The sequence below is a fragment of the Alternaria arbusti genome, assembly GCF_024043155.1.
Source record: "Alternaria arbusti strain BMP 1465 chromosome Unknown scaffold_1, whole genome shotgun sequence".
NCBI lineage: Eukaryota > Fungi > Ascomycota > Dothideomycetes > Pleosporales > Pleosporaceae > Alternaria > Alternaria arbusti.
Window position 1 is genome coordinate 3,197,416 of NW_026249941.1, and position 12,980 is coordinate 3,210,395.

A 12,980-nucleotide genomic window follows, 5' to 3' on the forward strand; every position below is an offset into this window, starting at 1 on the left:
AACAGAATATCAGACAGGTTTCATATCATTGGACAGAATAAGTATTGCGATCTTGCTTCTATCAACCCCAATTCCCTTGCGACGGATCCTGCGTCCACGAATTGCTATGCTGCTGCTGTAAAGACGGTACTTGGAAGTAACTGTTTGGATCTCGTTGTTGCTGCTGCTGATCCTGCTGTGCCCATCCATTGCTATCCTGCCCTGAGATCGACGACGCACCAGGGCTATGACCCTGTCCCTGACGCGGTGCCGGAAGTCCTGGTCCATATACCATAGCTCTTCTCTTCTGACCACCGGATGGTTGTGGCAACTCAGGCACTGGCTGAGGTGATGGGGTAGCCCACGTTTGTTGACCTGGGCTCGCATCAAATGTCATACCGTGTGGCTGTGGACTATGTCCAGATCCATCGTACGAAGTGCCGGTGTAAGACATTGAGCTGGCGAAAGGACTTGATTGCGGGAATAGACTGGGTGGCGTCGTTGGCCCGCCAGGATACATCAAGTTTGGCGCTTGCGGCGAAACGGACGGCATCGGTAACCATTGCGGAGGGTAATCAACAGGCGGTGGGAGTTGCTGTACTGGAGGCGAGGTGTGCGGTGACGTTTGCTGGCGTTGGTAGAGCTGTGCGGAGAGAGCGGCTGACTCTCGTTGGAAGCGATCGCGCCAGTGGGTAAAGCCAAATCTCAACCCAAATTTGGAAAGTACTGATGTGTAGTCGTGGATGGCATCTATCGCCCGAGTTGTAGGGTCCAACGGCGAAGTCTGCCCTTCTGGCAGCAGTGGCGACGGGAAAGGTGGTGCACTGATCTGCGCGGGTGGTGCGAGCGGATCTTCCGATTCTGTTTGAGGGGCCAGTGGGGTTGGTGGTACTGGCGGTCTTGGGTCAAGAATCATTTCCATGTTACGCGACAGAACATCGACAAACTGTCGACCTGTCATATACGCACGCATGGCGTCATAGAAGGTGACCGGAGGTTTGACTGTGTGAGACGGCTTATCCAATACGGCCAAGAGGTTTGTAGCATACGCGATGCAATGTTCAAAGATCAGCCGTTGCGCATACTCGTGGATGTGGGGTATCCGCGGGCTTGGTGAAAGAATGTAAACATAGCTGTAAAGAAGTTCGAGCTCGAAGAAGGACTTTACGGCGGGCAAAGTGCTCTGCGGCATATCCTGGAACCACTCTGACATCCTGTTATATTGCTTCCAGATGTATTGGTAGGGTTCTTGCCAAGGCTCGCGACCAGATTGAAAGAGATCCATGTACCACTCGGATTGTATCTCTCGTATCCTAAAGAGATCAACTGCGGTGTCGAAAGACTGTTGGAAGACCTGGGATGTAGGCGAGGCAAATTTTGGTGATACTGAGGCGTTGTAAAATGGAAAGCCGACGTGTGCAGCCTCATCTGAGAACGAGAAGGCGCGAGTCTGGACGAGCGATGTTGATCTACCATATGATTAGCAAGCAGAAGGAGAAAGCATGGGATACGGCCTTACCTATCTAGCGAGTATACGCACCAATACACTCTTCTCCTGATCTCTAGTTTCGCTCTTGACATTGCAACATTCTTAGAAGGGTCTTGATGTATACCGAGATCGACCATGGCTCTGGAAGCTGCGCCCACTAGTGTCCAGCTATCGAAGTGGTGCGGGTCCATAGTAGCATAGATGGTCCAGAGTATCAAAGCTTGAATGCTAGAAACGTAGCCCGGATGTAACACGTCTTCAGCGTTTTCTAACGCAGCATTCATGTGTCCGACGGCATCAGAGTAGTGGGTGTCACCTCTCGACTCGGACTGGGAGAGGCATGCGATGGCCAAAACCATGCGCACGCTCCACCTATCCCAAGGTTTCGCATTGTCGCCTTGTTGGTAGACGGCATCCACGGAGGAATAGAGTGTAGCCTCCTCGAAGACTGGCCAAAGAGTGAAGATGTTGTTCAAGTAGTGCTGAATCAGTGGCGTTGCTGCATACTTTGGAGGTAGTGCTTTGATCAGGTCTGCGGGTAGTGGCTCTTTTGCACTCGCCGATCGGATCAGGCGGGCGTAAGACATTTCTGTTGTGAAGCCATAGAAGTCTCTCGCAGTGGCATTCACAGCACTTGGTGGGTTAGTGTAGCACATTAAGGTGGATATGGCGCACTCACAGAAGACCGAAGTCTGACACCAGGTCATCAATTTCCGATGCTTCCTTCCGTCGTGCAGCCCTTTTGCTAATGGGTCTAGTTGCTTTTACGGTGTCCACAGACGCTCTACGCGGGGTCGAGTTTTCAGACATGTCTAGCATCAGCACGCCCGAAGACTTTCGCCTCGCCCGTGCTTCCTGGATCTTCTTCTCGAGCTTCTCGACTCTGGACTCCAGTGTAGCGACATAGCTCCGTTCTTTTCCTCGCGCAAACTGATCGTTTGTGCTTGAGCACTCCGAGGCCCGATTAGATTTTTCACAGGCTGTGCATGCGGGGAGTTTTCCATCGCACTTGACTTTCGCAGCTCGGCATCGCGAACAAGCAGCCACGGGTCTGCTCACCCGGAGCAGCGGCGTTTCCAGCACCATGTTCCTTCTATCTTAGGACAAGTAAGTATGCATCGCGTGGTCACCTGACGCTGGGCGGATTCCAGTGCGGAAGGGTTCAAACGAGGACTGGCATAAGAAAGGAAAGCGGAATCAACGAAATGGCACTAGGCACGATGTTCGAATATCGCTGTAGACTACATGTTCAAAGGCGGTACGGAGATGGAAAGCCCGTGGCCTGACGATCGATATAGACGGGACGGCACTTACCAGCTCGGTGCAATGCACGTTGGGGGTCTAGCGCGACGATGCAGAGATCAGGTCCGCGGACAGCCTTGCCAAAAAGGCGGTACAGCACGCGATGTATTTGGTGGTTTGGCGCTCTCGTGGTGTTGAACAGCGGGTTGACGGGTGGCGTAGCGGGCTCGCGGTACCCTGGACTTCGTAATGCCGCGGCTCTGTGGCCAAATGGAGAAGCGGCGGACGGCGGTGTTGCCCCGCTGAGTCGGCCAGGGAGAAAGCGATGCTGAAAGGGACGGGTGTGACGCGGTTGCGAGCGACGGGATGAGGATAGACGTATGCTTGGCCGAGCGTTCGAGGCCCAATTCCAGGAGGCAGCCTATCAAGAGCCTGGTCGCGCTTGATGCCCACGCTGCACGTCTTTCTTCGGCTCCCAGAGTTTGGACAGAGGCCGGGCCTGTCACCATCAGCCTGCGCCGCACCAGCGACGGGGGCGTGTCATGCTTCGACTTCCTTTTGGCGCCGTCTGATTGGGGACGCTCGGTAATGCGCAGGCGTTTTTTGTGGCCCAGTCGACGTCGCGCTTCGTTCCTTCTTCCTGGTTAAAGATACACCCACCGGACGACACTCCGGTGGTACTGCTCGGCTGCTCCTCTACCCAGGCACCGCTACCGTATTCAGGAACTCGCTCCCACATCGCCATCTCGACGGCCTCACGGACTGAGGGCGCAGGACCAGACCTCGCCGGCGCGACAAACCTCCCGGGCATGGACGTGCGCGTCGATCTCCCCCACATCCCAGGCGCATCATAAGCCAGCTCCCTCGTCCTCCTCCCGCGGTGAGAGACGAGCGATGGAAGTCGCGACTGCGACACACACCAAGACGGAAGGGGCCCCGCACCCACCAGAGGAAGGCACCACCACCACCGGCCAGAGTCGCATCGCCCACACTCTGACAGCCTGCTGTCGTTGTCGGACGGTAAGCATCATCCCGGGCACGGCTGGCTACGTAATGTCCACTGACCAGAGCCCAGCGCAAGACGAGATGCGACCCCGGACTCCCTCGATGCGGGCCATGCGAGCGCACCAATTCCCACTGCGAATACTATGACCCCACCAAGGGACGCAAAATACCGCGGAACTATGTTGTGCACCTGCAGCAGAAGGTGCGCGACCTGGAGAAGCAGCTGGCTGATCTCGAACGGGACGACGTGGAGCCGGACCCTGAAGATGTGATGCGTGGGGCAGCCACGGTGCGTGTCCAGGACTCCGATGAGTCCAAATTCCTAGGGCCTTCCAGCGGTATCACCATCACCCGACTGGTGATGCAGCTGGCGAAGCAGTTCACCGAGTCAAAGAGCATCTCTGAGATCGTGCCACATGCCGAGGCGAAGAACATCAAGGACACCTTCGCTCAGGAAGATCAGCGACCCACCTCCAAGATCTACCCCATGGTCAGCGACGTCGCGGCTGAAGAACTGCCCAACAGAGACCTCACCAACCTACTGGTAGAACTCTTCTACTGCAAAGGCGCGTAAGGCTGTCTCCTTGCAACCCCGACATCAACTGACTTGACTAGTGCACCCCATGTACCCCATCTTCCACGAACCAACCTTCACCAAAGATGTCGATGAGGTCTACAACGGCTCCACGGATCCTTACCAGAACTACTGTCTGCGCATGGTCATCGCCATCAGCCTGCAGAAGATGGACACCCAGTATGCAGGTCTCGCCGACAGCTACTATCTCGCCGCCCTGAAACACTTCGAAGCCGCCATCAAGCCTATGAACCTCAAGACCCTGCAATGTTTTGGCCTAGTCGCAGGCTATTCGCTCCTGACACCAACGAGAACCGCAGTCTACTACATAATAGGTCTTGGCGTACGATTGTGTCAAGCCTTGGGCCTACACGAGGAGAAGACAATCAGCATGGGCTCTGGTGGACGTCAGGCAGACCCTCTCGAAGTCGACATGCGCCGCCGGTTGTTCTGGAGTATACTTACCATGGATTACGGCTTGTCGCATAGTCTTGGACGCCCCGCACATTTCGCGACACGGCGGGAACACATCGATGTCAACTTCGGCGAGCTCGTCGACGATGTCTACATTACCAGGGAAGGCATCAAACCCGCACCACAAGCATCGCTCAAGAAGTGGATCGGCATACATTTCTACAAGATGCGCCTGCTTCAACTCGAGATACGCAAGATGCTGTACCAGAGGAAGAAGCCCGAACCAAAGGATGACCAGCACCCTTGGTTCGCTCAGATGCAGACAAAGATAGAAGCGTGGAGAGATACAAGCCCTGAGATGGACGGTGGATCAGGGCTTAACAAGGTCTGGTGAGTATGTCTCTTTGCATGCAAAATACCTCGACTAACGCGACTAGGTTCATCGGTCGATACAATACCATGGTCGTCTTCATGTACCGTCCTTCTCCACAAGTACCTCGCCCGTCCCTGGACGCCGCCATCCGCTGCTACGACGCTTGCCAGTACAACATCTACATGACTATGAAGCAGATCGAGACAAAGAGCGTCGACGTTACCTGGATCTTCACACAAGCCATCTTCATGTGCATCAACACTATGCTGTGGACATTGTCATACTCCGAGGTGCGGAGACGACATAGCCGCGAAGAGGTCGAGGGTCACTTGAAAGTGGCTATGGAGTCGATCAGGCAGGCTTCCGAGCGATGGCCTGGTGTTGAGTCCGCTATCGGTCTTTACTACAACTTGATACAAGCCTGCATGAGGATCTTCGACAAGGATGGCGACGTTCCCATCTCCGCCAGCTCACCTTCCGACACTGCATCCGTGGGCACTGGCAACATTGTAGATGGCATCAATCGGTCACGAACCACAAGTCCAGCAACGGCGTCTACCTCATCGGTTCGCACGCCTTCCGACAAGGTACCAGGACCAGGACCTTTCGGTTACTTACCGGAACACAACCAGCAACTCTTCAACCTTGGCAACGGCCTATCGAACCCTCCCAACCCGTTCTCAAGCGCACCGACACAACAGGCTGGACTGCAGACGTCGCCTCAGCAGCCCCCATCATTGGCATACAACGAGCTGAGCCCGAAGACCACAATGGACAACAATATACCCTCCTACAGCTACGCACCTACAGGCCAATTCGCGCCGCTACCCACTACCTTTGCCGAGTTACCGACATGGAACCCAACGTTCACGATGCCGCCTCAAGACAACTACAACATGACAAATATGCAGATGGCTTCATCGCCTTTCTATAACGAGGCGTACGCAGCGAACCAAGGCTACGAAATGGCAGACTATCTCAACCCGGCCTGGAGTCAGGATGCCAGGGGTACTGGGCTCAATCAGCAACAACAGATGGAGCTGATGCACGACTTTGAAATGAACGAGGCGAAGAACATCGAGATGATGATTGAACAGAGTCACCAACTTTTCCGTCCACCGCAACTGCAGCAAACCTACTGAGCGCGCAGTCAATGTGCGACCATCAAACCAGAACATTAAACACACTAGGTCCTGGCTTGTCTGCATTGGAGTACGAAGACAGATACTACGCGATTCAGAGCGGACATCAACCAGGTCGGCTGTCATCTCGATTGTTGAAGATCTGACGCATCCTTCCTCGCATTGGAAGGATCATTTCCCGGCTTGGCACTCGCGTACGAAAGGTTCTCGCATGCCGATCTTGTCGATCTTATCCAGCAGATTCGTCCGGTGGCAGCTGAATCAGATCAATCGCATGAGTAAGATGCTCTGGGGGCCAGAATCAAAATTTCGCTCCAGGGATCCTGAGTCGCCCGGGATGGTCCTTGCACCTCGGTCAAGTTTGCGACGTCCAGCCTGGGCTAGAAGTCTAGAGTTCTCCATGGACGCCAGCGGTCGGCTCCGATGAACAAGCCCTGGGAAAAATCAACGCTCGTGCTGCAAACACGAACTCAACGAAAGCCAAGCCTAGGATGGCTGGCTTGGACTCCGTAAAGGAGATGTGATTGTAGGTTCATAGCCGGAAGGCAGATGCAAGATATGCAGCCTCATAAGGAAGCGCTGAAAGCAACAAGATATCATGCGATACAGAAATTCAGCTGGACTGAATACCCTTCACGTACAATGTATAACAATCATGATCAATTCGTTCATCCTTCCGTTCTGACCCTTGCCTGTTCCCATATCGCACTCCCTAATACCACCCTTCCACGAGCCCTCTCTCCATCCCTCTTTCCGTCCCATCCTCAACCTACTTCCCCTCCTCAATCCCACCTAACCTCCCCACCTCCCTATCAACCCACCTCCCAACCCGCCCCACAACCTCCTCAATATTAACATCCACCTCCATCTCCTCCTCATCACTCCCATCCACAACCTCCTCCCACACATCCCTCATAACCTGGTACACCCAACACCCGCCCTTCATCACCGTGACATGCTCCCAGTCGTTTACGATCGGCCGTGTGTCGTCTAGCTCTTCGATGAGGTCGATGAGACTGGTCAGCGGCTCGGACTGGTGGTCTGACAGAATGTTTTCGAGCGCGATACGCGCGCCGCGGGTGAAAGGGGTGAGATCGCGGGGGGTCAGTGGGGGAAAGGGTGCGAAAGTTTGGGGTGCGAGGGGGGTTGGAGTTGTTGGAGAGGTAATAGATGGCGTGTCGGTGTTCGAAGGAGATGACGGAGATACTGGGCGTGAATCAGGTGAATCAGCGATAAGCGGAGGCGAAGGGCTGTTTGGTAATACGGCGGTTTCTGACCACGTGTCCGAGAAGACATTCTCTTCTGCGGGCATAGCGGTTTCTGCGGGAGGTGGCTCGAACAACTCAAAGGGTGAGGACATGGCACCTCTTCGCGGCCGTGTTGTAGTATTCCGCTTTGGCTGTGGAGCTACTGGAGACTTTTCCCGCATCTTCCTGACTGACGGCGTTGGTGGTTTGGGTTTCCTTGCATCTTGCTTGGCCTTTGAGAGGTTAGTAGGTTGCTTTCCACGTGTGGTCATTCCGCTTCGCGTTTGTCGGGTTTCGCGCGTCGTACCGTTCCTTGAGATGGGTTCTGGGTCGGCCATCTCAACATCGGCGTCCTTGTCTAGTCCCACGGCCTCTTCTTCCTTTCTGCCAAATACAAGTGTCTTTAGTTTGCTCGTAGCCTTGGCCGCGGGCTTGGCTGCAGCCTTCCGCGTTTTTCGCATCGTCTCTGGCGCGATGATGTCGGTGGGGGCATCGTTCTCCATCTCCTCGCCCTCGTCATCTGAGTCTACAAATTCTGCACTCTTGTATTTACCCTTCGATTTCCCGATCGATTTCCCCTCCGGGTTCCGTGGACGTCCGCGCTTGGGATGGAAATTGGGTATTGGGATGTGTACTGGGTTGGGCGCAGACGGTCTGCGGGTCTTGAGCTTGACGATGAGACTTGGCAGGTTGGTGGGATTTACGTTGTCGGGCGTCGGCGAGGGTAGGTCGGCAGATGGTTTGCTGGGTGTATTTTCAGCTTGCTGTTTGTCCGTTAGCTGGATTGATCTAGATGTAAGAAGCGGCATACTTACCCTGGATAACCTGCTACTCGCACGAGGATGTGAAGATGCTGCTACAGTGTTTTGCGATTTCCTGCCCTTGGCGGTGGGTGACGAGGGTGTCGGTGAAAGCGTAGCGCTCGTGTCTCCCAATTCAGAATTGAGACCGAAGAGATGGCGCTTAGGATTCTTCGCGTCGCTATTGGGCGTGCCGTGGGTCAGGCGCATTCTCTTTTGCCTGGCTTCCACTGCGATAGCAATTCTGGCGGCTTCGATGTCTTTCGTCTTCTTTCTGCCTCTCTTGAGCTTGCCTTTTCCCTTGGAGGGCTTTCCGTAGTCCGACTCGGATTCGTAGAACTGTTCTTCCGCGCTATCTGGCTCGTCATAGTCTAATAGCTCTCTCGATTTTATGGATTCTTCCATCTCATGTGACTGCTCGCGTGGCTGCTCATTTTGGTTATCAGGTCGCTGGGAGGGTGTCGCATCTTTCACTAGAGACTCGTGCTCGGTAGTGCTTTCGCGTTCTGGGACTGACTCTGCATTGCGACGTGTGTTTTCGTCGTAAAGCGCTCCGATAGCATCGAGCACGCGCTGCAGAACGGAAACAACTGGAACTCCTGCTTTGATCGACTCCGGAACGTTTACGTCGATGGCAGTGTCGAAAGCGAGTCGGCCACGATGATGGATATCGGGTAGCAGCTCCAGTTGTGTCTCGAAGTTTTGTCTGCGCTTGTGAAGCTTCTGCGAAGCTCCTAATGTCGTCAAGTGTCCCATTTTTGATCGCGTCGTTAATTTCATCTTGAGTAGAACCCATAGCTTGTTCTCGTGCTGCAACGAGGAGGCGGGGTGGAACAGACGATAGGGATGGAAAGTGGGAAGCAGTGCGCGAACAGGAGTCGCAAACAGACACTTTAGTCGCGATCCTTGCGCTAAATATTTCTTCAAGCTTGGGGGAGGGATTGATGATGTTGCGACACGGCAAGTTCAAAGACTACCTAGGTAAGTAAGTGGGAAGTGTGCTCGGGCCCCCTGTCCGGCTCGTCACGGCCAATTTACTACATGCAGCGCAGCTGCCGGTCTTGTCAACACTCATAGTTGCGCCTTCAAACGGACATTACAGCTAGCAGTAATTAGATCGCTAAGAAACAAGGTCGATGGTCTCTTCTCCGCGCCTCCGCTCCTATTGACCGTGATACTGATATCGTGATATGCCCGTGCCGTAGGCGCGCTGTGGATTCTACGTTGAGCAATGTTATAATTTTGTAGTCCGTAAAAGTCATTGGAAACCTCCAAGCTCATCGTCTGCGAAAGGTTTCATGCCCATGTACATACGGCTGAAGCCGACATTTGCTTGAAGGAAAGTGTACGTTCGTTGAGAGTCCCTGCTGCAGACTACGGGGTCTCTTAGTGAAAATGCTTTCCACATTTAGCTACACCACAATTTAACCGAGTGAGCGTGCAGTAGACTCACTGGATGCTTCTAGAATGCCATTGGGCTGCAGCATGACTATTACAGCAAACTTTGCCTTCTACATCAATACATTGAGCACGATCATAATAGCTCGATACTCACCATAGATCTTATTTAGTACGCACAACGGCCATAGACATCACTACCTAGGTAACCCAGCATTGCTCGTACGAAGACAGTGACTAGCAGAAGCAGAAGAGCAAGCAAGAAATGAACCGGAGGAGAGAGTCTCGCCTTGTCGAGATGATATACATGAGCCCAGAGTGGAGCAAAATGAGCGAATTTGTAACACACCAGCAAGCCTTTCGTGCCGGCGTGGACTACGTATGCGACATCCTCGTTGGCTTTGTCAGACATCCCGACTTATGTTATCCTCCTTCGTCAGTCAGTACTGTTTCTGCCAGCATCAACAGGTATAGATCACGCGTCAACAACTCCGGATCCACCGGAAGAGCTTCTTCGTTATCGTTTGTTCAAGACTTTCATGCTGGTGCCACGACGGCTTTGACAAACATGGAACTGAGAGCGGTAAACAGTCGACTTGAACGGGAAGCGAAAGAAATCACCACGTGTCTGGAAATGTTGGTGCATCATGAGTTTGTACGTTTGATGGAGCTGGAGATATATGGAAGGCGGTCGGATCCGGACGCTATGCGAAGAATGGACGAGTTACAAACTGTCAGACGGATGGTGGGTACGATAAAGCTGATGAGGTGAGTCTCAGAATTGAGAGCGAAGGTGTCGGAAGTGCAGTACGGTTCAGATATTCAGGTATGTCGTCCTTTGGCATGCTGAAATCGAGGTCTTGGTATGTTCGTGATGTAGAGAAGAAAGAAGGAGCATTCGCGTGTGGTGACGTAATGCCGATGAGCCGATTGGCCATAGTCCAAAGCTAAGCCCAATCCAGACTAAGCCTCCTTTTGCGTGCTGAAAGTGAACAGAAACCCATTCATTGTCGTCTCCTCTGTGCGCATTCGTTCTCTACATGATCGCTCACCGAACTTCCTATTTGCACACACTGCCAAATGCACAACGAATTACCTAGGTGTCGTGTTTATAATCAGCATAATGTGACAGCAAGGTCAAGGTGAAATGACAAAGCGTGCGTTTCACACAACACGACAAGGCACTCGAACTGTATATTATGAGTACCACCTTCGACGCAGATCATTCTACGCCCCCTCGCTCAACTAACCATGTCTCAACCACCAGATGACCACCCAGCCACCGCTGTTGACGAACCTAGATTCCCACGTCGAGACAAAAACGCCACCCAGAACCATGCCTGGCAGCTACCTAACACCAACAGCTTGGACAATCCATTTTTATACGCCACCACCCAATACACCATCCTCTCTAGTCTTGTTGAACACCTCCGGCCCCAAGATGTTCTCCGACTAGCTCAGACTTCACAGACGGCGTACTCAAACTTGGACTTCTCAAGCGCCGCTAGCCGTACCAATCTCCGTACAAAGGTACTGTGTCCCGGCTTTGGCGTGCAACAACGCAAACTCACGCACAAGCCTGCTAGCGAAGGAGAATGGCACGTACAAGTATCGTGTGGCAGCGAGATCAACGACCCAGACATGGAGAGCCGTCCATGTGTCACCTGTGGCATGAACACTTGCGACGAATGCAGGTTACATGTGACGTACCATTCCATGACCGAGGATAATGGACCACACGGATTAAGGTGGTGGGCAGGCCACATCATGATGATGAATGCTCCCGTTCGCCTTCTCCCGCCTAACGAACCCATCTACCGGTACCCACCTGAAGAAGATGAAGAACAGCCACCCTGGAAGCTACCGCTTGGTAAGGGCCGACCCCAGCATGACTGTGGCCGTCTCGGCTTACCATTTGACTCCAATCAAGTAGCCCAAGCCGAACCGATTGACAATCTAATTGATCAAAATCTTGGCGATACTCTATTCCTCAGAACCAAGGGTCATTCATTTGGGTCTTCCGGCTTCAGGCCTGTCGCCGGACCGCTGTCTCTGGTTGCTGGGGGTCGTCTTAAGCGACTGTGCAAGACGTGCTCAGCCACGGAGGTCAAGCACCAGTGTACTTGCACACTTCGAAAGCGGTTTCTCGACCAATGGCTGTGCATTGAATGCTACCTCGAGAACGAAGTTGAAGTTGATGTTACGCGAATGATGAACATGATGGCAGGAGATGAGTCAGGAGAATGTCCGTGTGGGAGCTCATTCGATACACAGGACCAAGATTCGTGGTTTGTATGCGAGTGGTGCGATGGTCGGGTGATCGGGTCTAAGAAAGCCACTGAAGATGAGGAGGCGGCGAAGACTTTCGTACCGGATGAGGAGGATGAAGACAAGGAGGGCGCCTGGCCGGAATTTCTTCCAGATGGGGACCGGCCCAATCTGGATGGCACTCGGATTGAGCAGGCCATCGTGGCTGCGGGCTCGGCCGCGCCTGGTCTGCATGGGCACTTCGTCTGTCAAGAGCATCTTACCCGGAAGCAACATGTGCAGATGGATGCATACAAAAAGAAAATGGAGGAGGGCAAGGAGGGAGAACTCAGTTTCAAGTGGTACCGCCCTCATAGCTTATGAAGCAATAACGGGGAAGTTAGGGGTTCAGCTTACGATGTATATTGGAGCTGCTCTAATGTCATAGTATACACTAGCATCCACTCATAGTTCGATGAAAGTAGTCGAACAATAATGGGAGAGGCCAGACGATCGAAGCAAGATCTGTTTGTCACATACACTTCTTTGTAGTCAAACTAATTTTACCATAGCAAGCGTCCACGGGCTGATCTAGATATTCATATACGTCATCAAAGTGTATCATCCATGTTGTGCACTGAACATAAGCTTCTCAACTAGGAGGCGAACTTGTACTAGACATACAGATCCACACACATACACATACACTCCCATCCAATGTCTCATAACACATTCTTCCCCTTCCTAGACGATGCCGCCTACTCCCGTCGCCGCAACGCCGAACTCATGCTTGCGTACCAGCGGCAGAAGAACAAGATTCAAGCAATGGCACCCTTTCGTACGCCTGATTTGGAAGCGGAATACAGTACCAAGTACAGGGATCTACATGCAAAACTGGGCGGTGTGCAAGAGCGCGACAACATTGTGAGGGAGGCGATGAGAATGACTCTGGGGAACATGACGCGGGATGAGATCACAACTTGGAGCTTGAGGAGTGAAGCATATGGTAGCGAGAGTAGGCACCCGACAGGTGCGACATAGCACATGATGGGGGTAATGGGGTGACAGTT

At 53.2% G+C, this 12,980-nt stretch overlaps 4 protein-coding genes across 4 annotated transcripts; 2 read left to right on the top strand and 2 right to left on the bottom strand.

Annotated features, from left to right (window-relative positions):
- Window positions 1-61: 61 nt before the first annotated feature.
- Window positions 62-2,554, bottom strand: J4E86_001168 (uncharacterized protein; the record flags this gene model as incomplete). Its single annotated transcript, XM_051441738.1, has 3 exons — window positions 62-1,448; window positions 1,499-2,101; window positions 2,148-2,554. 3 exons carry the CDS (start codon window positions 2,552-2,554, stop codon window positions 62-64), a joined length of 2,397 nt encoding a protein of 798 aa, XP_051307909.1.
- Window positions 2,555-3,604: 1,050 nt separating this feature from the next.
- J4E86_001169 (uncharacterized protein) lies at window positions 3,605-6,218 on the top strand (the record flags this gene model as incomplete). Its single annotated transcript, XM_051441739.1, has 4 exons — window positions 3,605-3,730; window positions 3,786-4,281; window positions 4,331-5,093; window positions 5,141-6,218. 4 exons carry the CDS (start codon window positions 3,605-3,607, stop codon window positions 6,216-6,218), a joined length of 2,463 nt encoding a protein of 820 aa, XP_051307910.1.
- A 769-nt stretch (window positions 6,219-6,987) lies between these two features.
- On the bottom strand, window positions 6,988-9,021 carry J4E86_001170 (uncharacterized protein; the record flags this gene model as incomplete). The annotated part of the gene is made up of 2 exons (XM_051441740.1): window positions 6,988-8,229; window positions 8,281-9,021. The coding sequence occupies 2 exons, from the start codon at window positions 9,019-9,021 to the stop codon at window positions 6,988-6,990; spliced, it is 1,983 nt and encodes a 660-aa protein (XP_051307911.1).
- A 2,409-nt stretch (window positions 9,022-11,430) lies between these two features.
- Window positions 11,431-12,294, top strand: J4E86_001171 (uncharacterized protein; the record flags this gene model as incomplete). Its single annotated transcript, XM_051441741.1, has 2 exons — window positions 11,431-11,533; window positions 11,597-12,294. The coding sequence occupies 2 exons, from the start codon at window positions 11,431-11,433 to the stop codon at window positions 12,292-12,294; spliced, it is 801 nt and encodes a 266-aa protein (XP_051307912.1).
- Between the last annotated feature and the right edge of the window lie 686 nt (window positions 12,295-12,980).